Source organism: Notechis scutatus, chromosome 2, assembly GCF_049901735.1.
Source record: "Notechis scutatus isolate UNSWTSFEM ecotype Mainland chromosome 2, rNotScu1.2, whole genome shotgun sequence".
In the NCBI taxonomy this organism is placed as follows: domain Eukaryota; kingdom Metazoa; phylum Chordata; class Lepidosauria; order Squamata; family Elapidae; genus Notechis; species Notechis scutatus.
The window spans coordinates 196,950,290-196,964,133 of NC_142010.1; the positions used below are offsets into that span (position 1 = coordinate 196,950,290).

Consider the following 13,844-nt stretch of genomic DNA (forward strand, 5'->3'; position numbering starts at 1 on the left):
CCTTTCTCCCTGAGCGCAAAACCGTCTGCCTTCTTCTCTCTTGGATGGACCGAGCAAGGCTAATAAGATAATAATAAGATAATAAGATAAGATCCTAAGCGCGTTGTGAAACAGATCTGGATCTCATTGGAGAAAGGTAGCAAATGAATGAACTGGACTTTTGGCAAGTCTTGGGGTAGGAACTCGACGCTTTCTGGAAAGTTAGTGAGCAGGAAAATAGACATCCTTTCCGCTTTCTCCCAGTGTGGGTATTTCATTATCCCTCCCTGTAAGAAGTAACAACCACAAAGCCAAGGAAAAAACGATGCGCAGGAAAAAGCCACAGTAGGAAGCAAGATTTCTCCCCCCCACCCTCTCTCTCTGAAATAATTAATGTCGCAATCAGTGTGGTGCACCCTTGGAGACAAATTGGTTGGGGAGGTGGAAAGATATTAAGAAACAACTCGACTGTTTTTCGTCCAGTTTTATTTTTATTTATTTATTTTCCCTGAAAAAGCAGATCGCTCAACGGTGTCACAAAGAAAGGGAGAGGAATTGAGTGCCAGCCTGAGAAAGGCGAAGCTGCCTCTCTAAAGCATTTTGGTGGCTTTGTAAGTTTGGGGGAAAGGGGCGGGGTGTCAATCAAGAATTATATCCAGAATACCCCAAGTGTTACAACTTACCGTATTTGCCGGCGTATGACTTTTTGCCCTGAAAACATGCCTCCAAGTGGGGGGTCGTCTTATACGGCGAGTATATAACAAACTCTATATTTTGAGTGGAAATGTTGGGGGCTTGTCTTATACGCCCAGTCGTCTTATACGCCGGCAAATACTTAGCATATGTTACTTTGACAATGTGAAAAATTATATAAACTGTAATGACTACGAAAGGATAACACAAAAGATTTGTAACCAACTGACACACTGTATGTATATAAAATGGAAGATGGTTTTATGTTTTTATGTTTTGTTTGTACATATATGTTTGTCTTAAAAAATAAAAACTTTTATTAAAAAAAATTCAACTGAATTTATCTCAGTCTAATTTGAATGCTATCCAATGGAACACAACATGAAATTACTGTGCAAGTATACATTATATTTTTGAATAAGATTCAGGGACTGAACTAAAAACTAAATAAAAGCATGCTTCAAACTCATTTGTGAAATAGCAATATTATTACTGTATATTAATCCAGAAAATATTCACTAATATTATATTCACAGAAAAGCAAATAATGCATCTACTTGAAATATCATACTATAACATTAACAATTTACATATTAACTATATTAAGAAAAAAATCACAAATAAGCAATACCATCAACCAGAAAATAGATCAAACAATAATAGATCAACAACCTAAATTTTATTTTCATTTTGCCATATATATTTAATGATCAATATAGAAATAAATACAACCATACAAAGCACTTTCAAATAAACTCATTTGATGCTAATAGAAATGGAACAAAGTAAAGAAGGATAATAATATGCTTGAGGGCATATATTTTTAAAGAGCCAACAATAAAACATATTTAGAAATCAGGGAAATAAAAAAAAAAGATTAAAGAACAAGATGTTAGCATAACTGATCGGGCTGACATCTAAATCAGAACCATGAAGTTAAAATGATTATAGATCTGATTCTTTATTTTGGACAAGTAATATTTGTTCATTTATTTCAGTGTAATTAAATGGACAAGCATATTCAACTCTAGCAGGAAATACTCTTTATGTTTTCAGAGCATAATACTGGATAGTAGTTTAATTAATGAAATACACCTTCTAATTAGCCTTCCTATCACTATATAATATTGCAAGAGTTCCATACAGAAAAACATAAGGTTAACCATCTAACTTGCTTATTTTTTTGTCTTCAAAAAGGAGTCTCCTGCATAAATTACATCCCTTCACATAAATCCCTTATTAGTATCTTATGCTGCTTTATGGGCAACGCTGCATATTCAAATTTAGTTTTTACCATGAATTGCCACACATTACTTAAACAGATTGCCAGCAATAAAGTTTGCCTAAATTTGAAACATACTTCATACTCAAAATACCTCTAATAGCTTCATCATTCAGGGTTTTTTAATGATTGAAATAGTAACCGTAAATAATTTATTTTACTTTATTTATTCATTTATTTCATATGGCTACACACTTGCTAATTGTAGCATCAATTAGGTGGGCAAAAATGACTCAAGTATATACATCAGGATTTATATTATATCTCAAATGTAAATTGCTTTTAATTTTTCTTCAGTATTAGCAAGCATTAGCTTTATACACTTCCAGGAACAAAGGACTAGAGGTGTTTCCATGAAGAAAACTTATGAATAACTTTATCTTTTCTAATGCATTCAAAGAGATATTCAGAGTCTGCTGATGTAAGAAAAAATAAATTATTTAAGGTTTAACTGTGCTGCTTTTCCCTATTATCATTTTTTTTGCAGATGCGTTCATCCTATTTATTATTCTTTCTGATTTTACAGCAAGGCTCTTCTCTTTCAGGATATTGGCAGTCCTCTGCTATCACAATGAAGATCAGTACATTGCCAAAATATTTAATTCCACAGGATTATGAGAATGCTGAAATAAGCGTAATCTGAGGGAAAGAAAACTAATGAGCTGGTGACTTGTTGCAAAGTGGAAAAAAACATTTAAGCTGAGGAGAAAGGGGTAGAGTAGATACATCCACCTCCTCCTCTTGGCTCTTGTCCAAACTGCTAATTCAGCCAATTTTTCTGTGCTGAGTAATTTCTTTTTTCGCCAAGTTCAGTTCTGAGACCTAAGTCTACTTCGGATTTGGGAACACTGATTAACTATATAAAAAGAGAATGCTTCCTTCTGGAAAGCAAAATTACCACAGTGAAATACTCCATTTGCATACTCTTTATTTCCCAAAAGCCAAAATGATCTGGAAAATCAGAAGCATAACATGGTTGAAATGTCTTGCTATGTTACTGAAACACAGAAATCACTACAATGCTGTCATATTTTTGGTGTATCGTTTCTTTTTGTAATTTCATGGTATTTCTAAAAATCAAAATATAAGAATCTTAATTTCTGTGTAAATTGAATTAATGTGTCCACTGTGCTACAAAACCAGACCTACCATTATGAAGAAAATCAGGCTGATTTATGTTGAGTTATCAAAAGTAAGTCAGTAATGAATTCAACAGAATTTACTACTGAGCAAACTTCTCCAGAATTGTACTTTACATATTTCAAATAATAGCTGGAAAGAGAACATGAATGAAAGCATGATATAGTAGTTAAGGTGTTTAGCGAGAGGAAGGAAGACCCTGGTTTTAGTCTACTCCCAGGCATGGAGATGTGTTGGATGACTTTGGACAAGTCACACTCTCTTTATCCAACCTACCTCACAAATTATTGTTCTGGGTGGGGGGAAGTGGGGAAATGGGAGGATAGAGCACTATGTATGCTGTCTTGAGTCCCAAAATGAAAATAGGATATAAATCTAATATTAGAAAGACAGGGCAATATTGTGTTTAACTTATTGCTATAAAAATAACATTGAAAGAAATTACAAATTTTGTGCTATACTGAAAGGTTTTATTTACTGAAATAATGTAAAAATGTAGATAGACTGCAATATCAATCAATAAAATCTTACCCCAGCATAATTTTGGCATAAGCCTCTTTGTTAGTCCTTGAAATTTCTCTCAAAGAGGTAATTTCTGCATCAAACCAGAATCCTCTTTCTTCTGGACTCTCTACGTTGTAATTAACCATTACTGTATCACCTACATGTAATTCCTTCCATTTCAAAATAGTTCTTGCTCGAGGCCGCAGATTATGGACATTCATTTCCACAATGCCACTTTCTGGGTATCTTGAAGAAAGAATGAAAACAAAAGTTGTAATAACCTCAATATCATAATACACATTTTAAAAAATCTATATAATACAACAGCTCCTTAAAAATCCTTAAAAATCAAGTCCATAATGTATGGGGACCTGCTTTTGAAACAGCAGAATTTTACTGTCAATGTGAGAAGTGTTCCCCAAAGACCATTAATGCACATGAAGGATTGTGAAGATATTTAAAGAATCTCTCTGTGCTGTTTTTTTTTTTTTAATTATGTGACACGCTGATGGGACTGAACTGGCTTTTAACTATAACACATAAAATAAATATCAATGGAGCATTATACAGTATAACTCATTGACAGAAAAATGCTCTTATTTCTTAATGTGACTATAAAGAAGTGAGCATAAATCTGAATAATTATCTTATTTTGAGATATATAGAAGAACACAGTTCTAAAATGTATTTGCAAATAAACCCTAGTAATTTCAGTAAAACATAAGATTTAGAATTTCAGTGTCGTTTCCGTTTCCACAAATAATGATAACAAAAGGTCTCAAGAGGCATCTAAAGCTGCGATGATATGTTTCAACAGTAGTCTAGGCCAGTGGTCACCAACTGGTGGGCGGGACCACTGGTGGTCCGCGAGATAAAAAATTATTATTATTTTATTAGTCGAACAAAAAGGAAAAACATTTAAAAACAATGAATGTTGTGTATACATCCCGACACACCTGCTTATCTTACAATATAAAAAATACACACACACACACACATCATCTTTGATACACTTATTCGTTCCTTCTTTTCAATCTGTGGTAAAACTTCTCCCAAATTTTATAATAATCAGATTCAGTCTTATTTTTTAATTCTTTGAGTTAATTTATCCATTTCAGTGCACATCCAAATTTTCCTCATTATTTTCACTACCTTTCCATCTTTGGGCAAAAGCTAACCTTGCAGCAGTAGTGACATGGACTATTAGGTATGTTACATCTTTATTATAGTCTCCCATATTAATTCCCAGTAAGAAGATTTCAGGTCTAAATTCTATTTTAATTGTATACATCTCTTCTATCCAATTTCTAATTTTCAACCAATATATTTGGGCTCTTTTGCAATTCCACCATAAGTGATAATATGTTCCAATTTCTTTATTGCATTTCCAACATTTGGGGGATAGTTTCGGATAAATTTTTGCCAATTTTGATGGTGGGATGTGCCATCGGTAAAACATTTTATATAAATTTTCTTTATATGGTGCCGCCAAAGTTATTTTTTTATTTCTATCCCATAAGGTTCGCCAATCATCCAAATTTATGCCATATCCAAAATCTTTCATCCAGGCCAACATTATTTATTTTACTTTTCCTTCTTCCAATTTACATTCCAATAGCACTTTATAAATTTTTAAATCAATTTCTCATCTGTTCCCAATAGTATTTTATCTAATTTTGTTTTCCACCTACTAATTCCCCATTCTTTCATATCTTTACCATAACTTGATTGTAATTGCAAATAAGCCCACCATTCTATCTCCAATCCCAAGTCTTTCAACTCTTGCCTTGTTTTTAACTCTCCCTTCTCATCTACTATATCCTCATGTGTAATGACCTCCCCCCTGGCGAAGTACGTGTGGGTGCATTAATGATTCTAATGTGGATAACCAAGTTGGTATTTCAACATACATTTGTCGTTTAGTTTTATTCCATACGTTTAATAGAGCCTGCCTAATTTTATGCCCTTGGAAGTATCCATGAACTTGTTGTTTGTCTTGCCACAGGAAGGCATGCCACCCTGCTTGTAGATTGTATCCTTCTAGTGTTAACATTCTTTTATTCTTAACATTTATCCAGTCTTTAACCCAGGTCAAAGTAGCTGCTCTGTAATACAATTCCCAGTCAGGTAGGCCAAGTCCTCCCCTTTCGGTAGCATCCTGCAACAAGTTTAGCTTGATTCTGGGATTTTTCTTCCGCCATATAAATTGCGATACTAATTTGTCCAATTAATAAAAAAAAATTTTTTTCCAATTTTACAGGAGCATTTTGGAAAAGAAACAATAATTTTGATAATGTATTCATTTTTATGGATGCTATTCTCCCCATGAAAGAAAATCTTAAATTATCCCATTTTCTGAAATCTTCCGTTAATTGTTTAATTAATGGAGTATAATTATAATCCTTAAGTGTTGCACATTTTGCCGAAATCATAATCCCCATGTATTTAACTTTGTTTATCTGGATGTCCATTATCCTAGTTAAAATTACTTTTTGTTTATTTGTCATATTCTTCGTAAGTATTTTAGGTTTTTCCCTAATAACTTTTAGCCCCTCAACTTCTCCAAATTCATCTAATTGCTCTGTGAGTTTTGGTCCCGAATTTTGTGGATCTTCTAAAATAGAAACCAAATAGTCAGCGAAGGCTTGTAATTTGTACTCTTCTCTTTTTATTTTTAATCCCTTTTTTCCACTTCTTTCCTGATTGTTCTTGTTAATACCTCTAGTGTCAGAATAAATAATAATGGCAATAATGGACATCCCTGTCTTGTTCCATTTTGTATTTCAAATTTATTTGCTGTATGACCATTTATCAATATCCTGGCTTCTTGTTTATTGTATATTGCCGATACTACATTTGAGAATTTTTGCCCAAAATCCATATACTTAATTTGTTGCAAAATGAAACTCCATTTTACATTATCAAATGCCTTTTTAGCACCCAAAAACAATGCTACCTGGTCGCCACTATGCTCCTCATAATACTCTATAATATCTAAGATTGTCCTAATGTTGTTCTTGAGATGTCTATGTGGGAGAAAACCATTTTTATCCATATGAATAAATTTGTTTAATATTTTTGAGTTTTTCAGCTATTATAGTTACAAAAATTTTGTAGTCCATATTTAAGAGAGATATTGGCCTATAATTTCCTATATTTGTCTGATCATTTTTTCCTTTTGGGATAATTGTAATCGTTGCTTTATTCCAAGATTGTGAAATATCTGCCTCGTCTAAAACCTCATTAAATAATTTAAGCAATCTTTTGCGTAGTAGATCTTGCTCAGTCTTTTTTATTCAGTGGGAAGTCCATCTGGTCCTGATGCCTTATTATTATTTTGTTTGCTTATTGTCCAAATCAAGACTTATTTTTCCATTCAACGTACTTTTTTCTTCTTCCAATATTTTTGGAAGTTCTGCTTTCTTTAGGCAATTTATCCCTTTTTCTTCTATTAAGTATTCTTCTTCTTTGTATAGATCCTCATAGAATTTCTGAGCTATGTTTCTTTTCGCTTCTTCTTAATAGCATATCTCCCCCTGTTCATCTTGTAGTTTAGTAATCCATCTCCTTTCTGCTTGTTTTTTCAATTTACAGGCTAGCCACCTTCCTGGTTTATTGGCATTTTCAAACGTATTTTGTTTTATCATTTTCAATTTTTGGGCTAATTCTTCTTTCTCCAGCAAATTTATTTTATGTTTTGTTAAATCCATTCGTAATTATTTTTTGGTTCTTCTTGCAGCTTCGTCTTCTATTTCTAGTATTTTTCTTTTCCTTATTTTTATTCGCCATGTAGCTTATCGCCACCCCTCTCATAAATGCTTTCGCTGTATTCCAGGTGTTTTGTAGGGATGTGTCCTCTTCTTTGTTCTCTTTAAAGAAGAGCTTCATATCTTTTTCCATTTTAAATTCCTCCTCCTTTAGAATCGCTCTTTGCAAAGTCCATCTTGAGGGCCTGGGTCAACCTTTCCAGCTAAACTTAATATAGCTATGATCTGCCCACAGATTTGGTTCAATCTCTATTTTGGTTATTTCTGAATTAAGATTCTTATGCATCCATGCCATATCTAATCTCGACCAAGATTGATGTCTAGTAGAGTAAAAAGTTAATTGTTTTTTATCTGGGTGATGTTCTCTCCATGCATCATAAATCTTAGCTTCCCTTGTCAAATCATGAAAAAAAATGGTAATACCTTTTTCTTTCTTATTCTCTTATCACTTTTATAATCCAATGTTTTATCTATGAGCGTGTTAAAATCACCTAGGATGCATCTCTTCATATTGTATATCCTTAATTTTATTATACAATTTTTGGGGGAAAAAAATCCTGCGGGCCATATGGAGCATAAATTTCTACCAAAAGAATCTTTGTTTTCTAATTCTATCTCCATCAGTATCCTACCATCTTTATCTTTAAAAATTTCTTTAGCCAAAATCCATTCTTTTATACACTGCTCAAAAAAATAAAGGGAACACTTAAACAACACAATGTAACTCCAAAGTCAATCACACTTCTGTGAAATTATACTGTCCACTTAGGTAGCAACACTGATTGACAATCAATTTCACATGCTGTTGTGCAAATGGAATAGATAACAGGTGGAAAGCATAGGCAGTTAGCAAGACATCCTCAATAAAGGAGTGGTTCTGCAGGTGGTGACCAAAGACCACTTCTCAGTTCCTATGCTTTCTGGCTGATGGTTTGGTCACTTTTGAATGCTGGCGGTGCTTTCACTCTAGTGGTAGCATGAGACGGAGTCTACAACCCACACAAGTGGCTCAGGTAGTGCAGCTCATCCAGGATGGCACATCAACGCGAGCTGTGGCAAGCAGGTTTGCTGTGTCTGTCAGCGTAGTGTCCAGAGCATGGAGGCGCTACTAGGAGACAGGCCAGTACATCAAGAGACGTGGAGGAGGCCGTAGGAGGGCAACAACCCAGCATTAGGACTGCTACCTCCGTTTTTGTGCAAGGAGGGACAGGAGGAGCAGTGCCAGAGCCCTGCAAAATGACCTCCAGCAGGCCACAAATGTGCATGTGGCTGCTCAAATGGTCAGAAACAGACTCCATGAGGGTGGTATGAGCGCCCGACGTCCACAGGTGGGGGTTGTGCTTACAGCCCAACACCATGCAGGACGTTTCACATTTGCCAGAGAACACCAAGATTGGCACATTCGCCACTGGTGCCCTGTGCTCTTCACAGATGAAAGCAGGTTCACACTGAGCATGTGACAGACATGATGGGGTCTGGAGATGCCGTGGAGAAGGTTCTGCTGCCTGCAACATCCTCCAGCATGACCGGTTTGGCAGTGGGTCAGTAATGGTGTGGGGTGGCATTCCTTTAGGGGGCCGCACAGCCCTCCATGTACTCGCCAGAAGTAGCCTGAAGGCCATTAGGTACAGAGAAGAGATCCTCAGACCCCTTGTGAGACCATATGCTGGTGCGGTTGGCCCTGGGTTCCTCCTAATGCAAGACAATGCTAGACCTCATGTGGCTGGAGTGTGTCAGCAGTTCCTGCAAGACGAAGGCATTGATGCTATGGACTGGCCTGCCCATTCCCCAGACCTGAATCCAATTGAGCACATCTGGGACATCATGTCTCGCTCCATCCACCAACGCCACGTTGTACCACAGACTGTTCAGAAGTTGGGGGATGCTTTAGTCCAGGTGTGGGAGGAGATCCCTCAGGAGACCATCCGCCACCTCATCAGGAGCATGCCCAGGCATTGTAGGGAGGTCATACAGGCACGTGGAGGCCACACACACTACTGAGCCTCATTTTGACTTGTTTTAAGGGCATTACATCAAAGTTGGATCAGCCTGTAGTGGTTTTTTCCACTTTAATTTTAAGTGTAACTCCAAATCCAGACCTCCATGGGTTGTTAAATTTGATTTCCATTGATAATTTTTGTGTGATTTTGTTGTCAGCACATTCAACTATGTAATGAACAAAGTATTTAATAAGAATATTTCATTCATTCAGATCTAAGATGTCTTATTTTTGTGTTCCCTTTATTTTTTTGAGCAGTGTATATAACACCCCTCTTTTCTTTGTTCATCTAACGATGCAAAAACTTTCCCTAATTTTTTGTTATTTGGCAGATATAGGGCATTCGTACTTACTTGACACGCCCATTCTCTGTGAAGATCATCCAGTAGTGGAAGGTGCTTCAGTCTCTGCTAGGATAGGCTGGGTTTAATTGCGAGGACGTTCCTCCTCCTCCATGGGACTCCTCCCTAGCATCCCCCATTTTTGGCGAAGTCGAAGTGATGAAACTTTCTTTCCTTCACCCTACCTAACAGTTGGCCAGAATAGAACTCCACCAGATGGAATTTGGGTGAGGCTGATGCTCTTCACAGCTCACAGAGAACAAGTGTGTCAGGTAAGTACCAATGCCCTTTCTCCAATGAGCTGTTCAGAGCATCCAGTAGTGGGACATACCAAAGCTTGGCTTGTCCTACAGGAGTGTCTCCATCTGGATTGGAGATCCCTCTCAGTCCCTGTGGACCCGTTGCAAAACTCTCCTACCAAAAGAAGCCTCAGCAGAGGCAAAGGCATCTATTTTATAGTGTCTGATGAAGGGCGATGAAAATGCCCATGTGCCGCCCGACAAATTTCCTCTATTGGAGCTTGTGTGGCCCATGCCGCCAACATTGCGGCACTTCTGGTCAAATGTGCTTTATGCCTCTGGGCACTGGTAATGATTGAGTCTCATACGTCTTAGCAATCGCAGCTCTCAACCACCTGCCGATTGTCAAAGAGAAGTCTTTGCGCCCCTGAGTGGTATGTTGAAAAGATATGAAAAGAACCTCCATTTTCCTAAAGACTGACGTTCAGTCTAAATATATACGTACAGCACGCCTCATTCAAGTCGATGCCATTGGTGTTCAAGTCCTTGAGTTGGCTGCTGACAAAAGTTCAGGAGGACCAACTCCTGTGCCCTGTGAAAGGCTGAATTTTTGGAATGAACGTTGGATCTGGGCAAAGAACTACTCTGTCTGAATGAAAAATGCAGAGGTCCTGTCTGACAGATAAGGAGGCTAGTTCCGATATTCGTCTTGCGGATGTTATTGCTACCAAGAAAGCACCTTCTACGTTAGAAGGTGGAGACTCGTAGTCTGCAGGGGCTCAAGGGGCACTTTGTGAGAGCGGTGAGAACCTTGTTAAGGTCCTAAGTTGGATAACAGTGTACCACTGGAGGCCATAAATTTGTGGCACCGCGGATAAAGCTGCAAATGCGTGGGTGATGGGAAATGGAACGCAGATCTCCCCAGGAGACAACCGAATCTAGGGCTGCCACCTATCTTTGCAAAGTGTTCGGTGAGAGACCCTTGTCCAGGCCTTCTTGTAAGAACTCTAGTACTTGTGCCACTGATGGAGAGGTGGGATCAATATGAGATTTAGCACACCATCTACAAAAAATATTCCATGTGGCATTGTATATGTGATTTGTTGTAAGGTGCCTGGCTGCCTGGCTGGTGGAGATCACTTTGTTTGAAAATTTTTCTCGTTTCAGACGTCTCCGCTCAATCTCCATACAGCTAGGGGAGCCATTGCTGGTCCGGGTGTTGAATCAGACCCCGGGACAGCAAGACTCTGTCCGGCGGGATTCTCCATGGTTCCGCTGATGACAGATCCCTTAGATCTGCTAACCACGGCCGTCTGGGCTACCAACAACAGCTCCTATTTCTCTTCCAGAAGCTTTTGGATCACCTTGGGAATCACCGGAAGAGGGGGAAATGCATATAGAAGTCCTGGGGTCCACCGACAACCGAGAGTGTTGATGTTCTCTGCTCCTTGAGACTGGTACTTTGAGATCAACTTTGGAAGTTGAGACGAACAGGTCTATGACTGGTTGACTGAATCTCTGGACCGCTTCTTGAAACAGAGTTGGATGCAGGCGCCACTTCAACTGATCAACCATGGCCCTGCTCAACCAGTCTGCCTGGGTATTTGACAGACCTGAGATATGCTCCACCTTGATGGAGAGCAAATTCCTTTCTGCCCAAAAGCACAATCTCTCCGCTTCCCTCATGAGTTGTCTCAAGTGGGTACCCCCCTGCCTGTTTATGTAGGCTTTCGTTGTGATGTTATTGGTTAAGATGAGGACGTGTTAGGTCCAAATCTATGGAAGGAAACTGCAAAGAGCCAGGTGGACTGTCCTGAGTTCCAACCACTTTATGGTTGGAACTACCAGAACGATTGTTCTGGTATGGACCAATGCCCCTGAGCTGTAAGGGACTGGAGGTGTGCTCCCCATCCAAACAGACTGGCATCTGTTGTGATGGTCAATCTGAGGGGGTCCTTGAAATGGCAACCTTTGTTGATGGTCGGAACGGTCCACCAGTGAAGGGATATCAGGACCTTCGATGGTACGGTGACCCAGGAGTTGCTTCTTCCTGACCGTTGGTATGGAAGCAGGAACCATTGTAGGGTTCTTGCATGAAGCCGGGCCCAGGTATCAATAGAGATGCAGGAGATCATTTTCCCCAATAATTTAGATAAATGAGCCAAGGGAACCTGTTTGAGTGTTCTGATCTCCTGAGCCAATTGTCTAATGCTTTCTTGCCTATCTGGAGAGAGGAAAACCTTTCCTTCCACAGTGTCTATAATGGCACCCAAGTGAATTAAGTGACTCTTTGCCTAGTTTATGGAAAAACTGTGCTGTTGGAGGGACCGTAAGGTGATCTGTGTATCTATTACAGCCTGTTGAGTAGATAATGACAAAAGTGAAATGTCATCAAGATAACACTGCAATCGGATGGGTCTACCCCTGAGGTAGGCAGCCAGGGCTGCCAGAACCTTAGTAAAGGTCCTGGAGGTGGATGCTAAACCAAAAGGAAGGGTGATGTACTCAAAGTGTAGATTGTTATAACAAAATCTGAGGAACTTACTGTGTGAGGGCCTAATTGGGATGTGTAAATATGCCTCTTTTAGGTCTATAGACATTAGAACGTCCCCCTGTCTGATGCTGAGCAGAATAGATTGCAATGTGCTCATTTTAAACTTTGGTACACCAGAAAGCGATTGAGTCGTAAATCCAAAACTTCCCTCCACCACCCCCGAACTCTTCAGAACCACAAAAAAGTGTTAGTAGAAACCATGCCCTTGTTGATCCGGTGCCACTGGTTGAATGGACCACATCTCCAGCAGATGGTGGATAGCTGTCTGCATAAGAGTTCTTTTAACAGGGTCCTTAGAAAGTGGGCATTTCATGGAGTTTCCGGTTTGTCGGCTTCGCGAGCGGTAGGGATTCGCGAAGCTGCGCGATCCCTGCCGCGCTAGCCGTTTTGGGGCTCCGACCCGGACGGGTGCGGAGCAAGGCTGCCCTGCAGGGGTAGCTGAAGGTAAGGGGGATCCGGAGGAAGGGTTTGGGGGTGTTGCAGACCCCCTCCCTGGCCGGCAGAACCCCCTGTTACCAGGACGGTGCAGCGGCGGTCCGTAATGGCCGCCACAAAGAAGTTGACAGCCGGGCAAGTATGCGCAGGAGGAAGAAGAGAAAGTTATTGAAAGTAAAAGTTCTTCTTGGTCGACCCAGGGCTTTGAGATTTATCTAATTTAATTCCTGGAAAAGATGGTTTTCTGATGATTTCTTCCACAAGAGAAAAAAAAGCGGCTATTTTGAGGTGCTGAAGGGAAAGTTTACTCTCCCTCCCGACGGAATTAAGCCGGAAGGGAGAGGATAAAGAAAATATATTAATTTGGATCTTGTTGGAGGAGATGCCTTGAAGACTTGAGGACAGAAATACAATCTTAATAAGGCTTTAAAATATAGACTTGGATTCTTTTTTTTTTATTTGTTTGATACCACCCTGGAAGAGGAAGGGGGAATTTTGGCTTGCTTGGATTTATTGAGGATTGTGGATTTTGGGATTGTTTTGCCTTTCTCTCGGAATATTTGGTTGGTGTAAGAAGAAAGAGGAATAAAGAAAAGAAAAGATTTATTTATAATGGCTTTCCTTTTGAAGACCTGAGGGATGAATATGAGCAAACAAAAGCAGCCTGCAAAGATGGCATGGAAAAAGCTTTTCTATTTCTAGAAATGGCGCTGGTCAATTACCAACAGACAATGGAACAGATGGAAACGGAAGAAGAACAACAAGGAAGAGACGAAGACGCCATCTTCATTGAATCCCAAAACTTATCTAAGGAAGAAGGAAGGAAGAGAGCAAGGAAAATGAAGGACTTAAGATCTAAAAAAAACATTTGAGAAAGAGAAAAATATGATGCAAAGTAAATATAATGATAA

At 38.9% G+C, this 13,844-nt stretch overlaps 1 protein-coding gene across 1 annotated transcript in view; it reads right to left on the bottom strand.

The window, feature by feature from the left end:
• Positions 1 to 13,844, bottom strand: part of UHRF2 (ubiquitin like with PHD and ring finger domains 2) — an 84,896-nt gene that overhangs the window by 27,110 nt on the left and 43,942 nt on the right. The window contains exon 4 of the mRNA XM_026676011.2: positions 3,626 to 3,844. Coding sequence (XP_026531796.1) covers positions 3,626 to 3,844 — 219 coding nt within the window. The remainder of the gene's footprint in view (positions 1 to 3,625; positions 3,845 to 13,844) is intronic.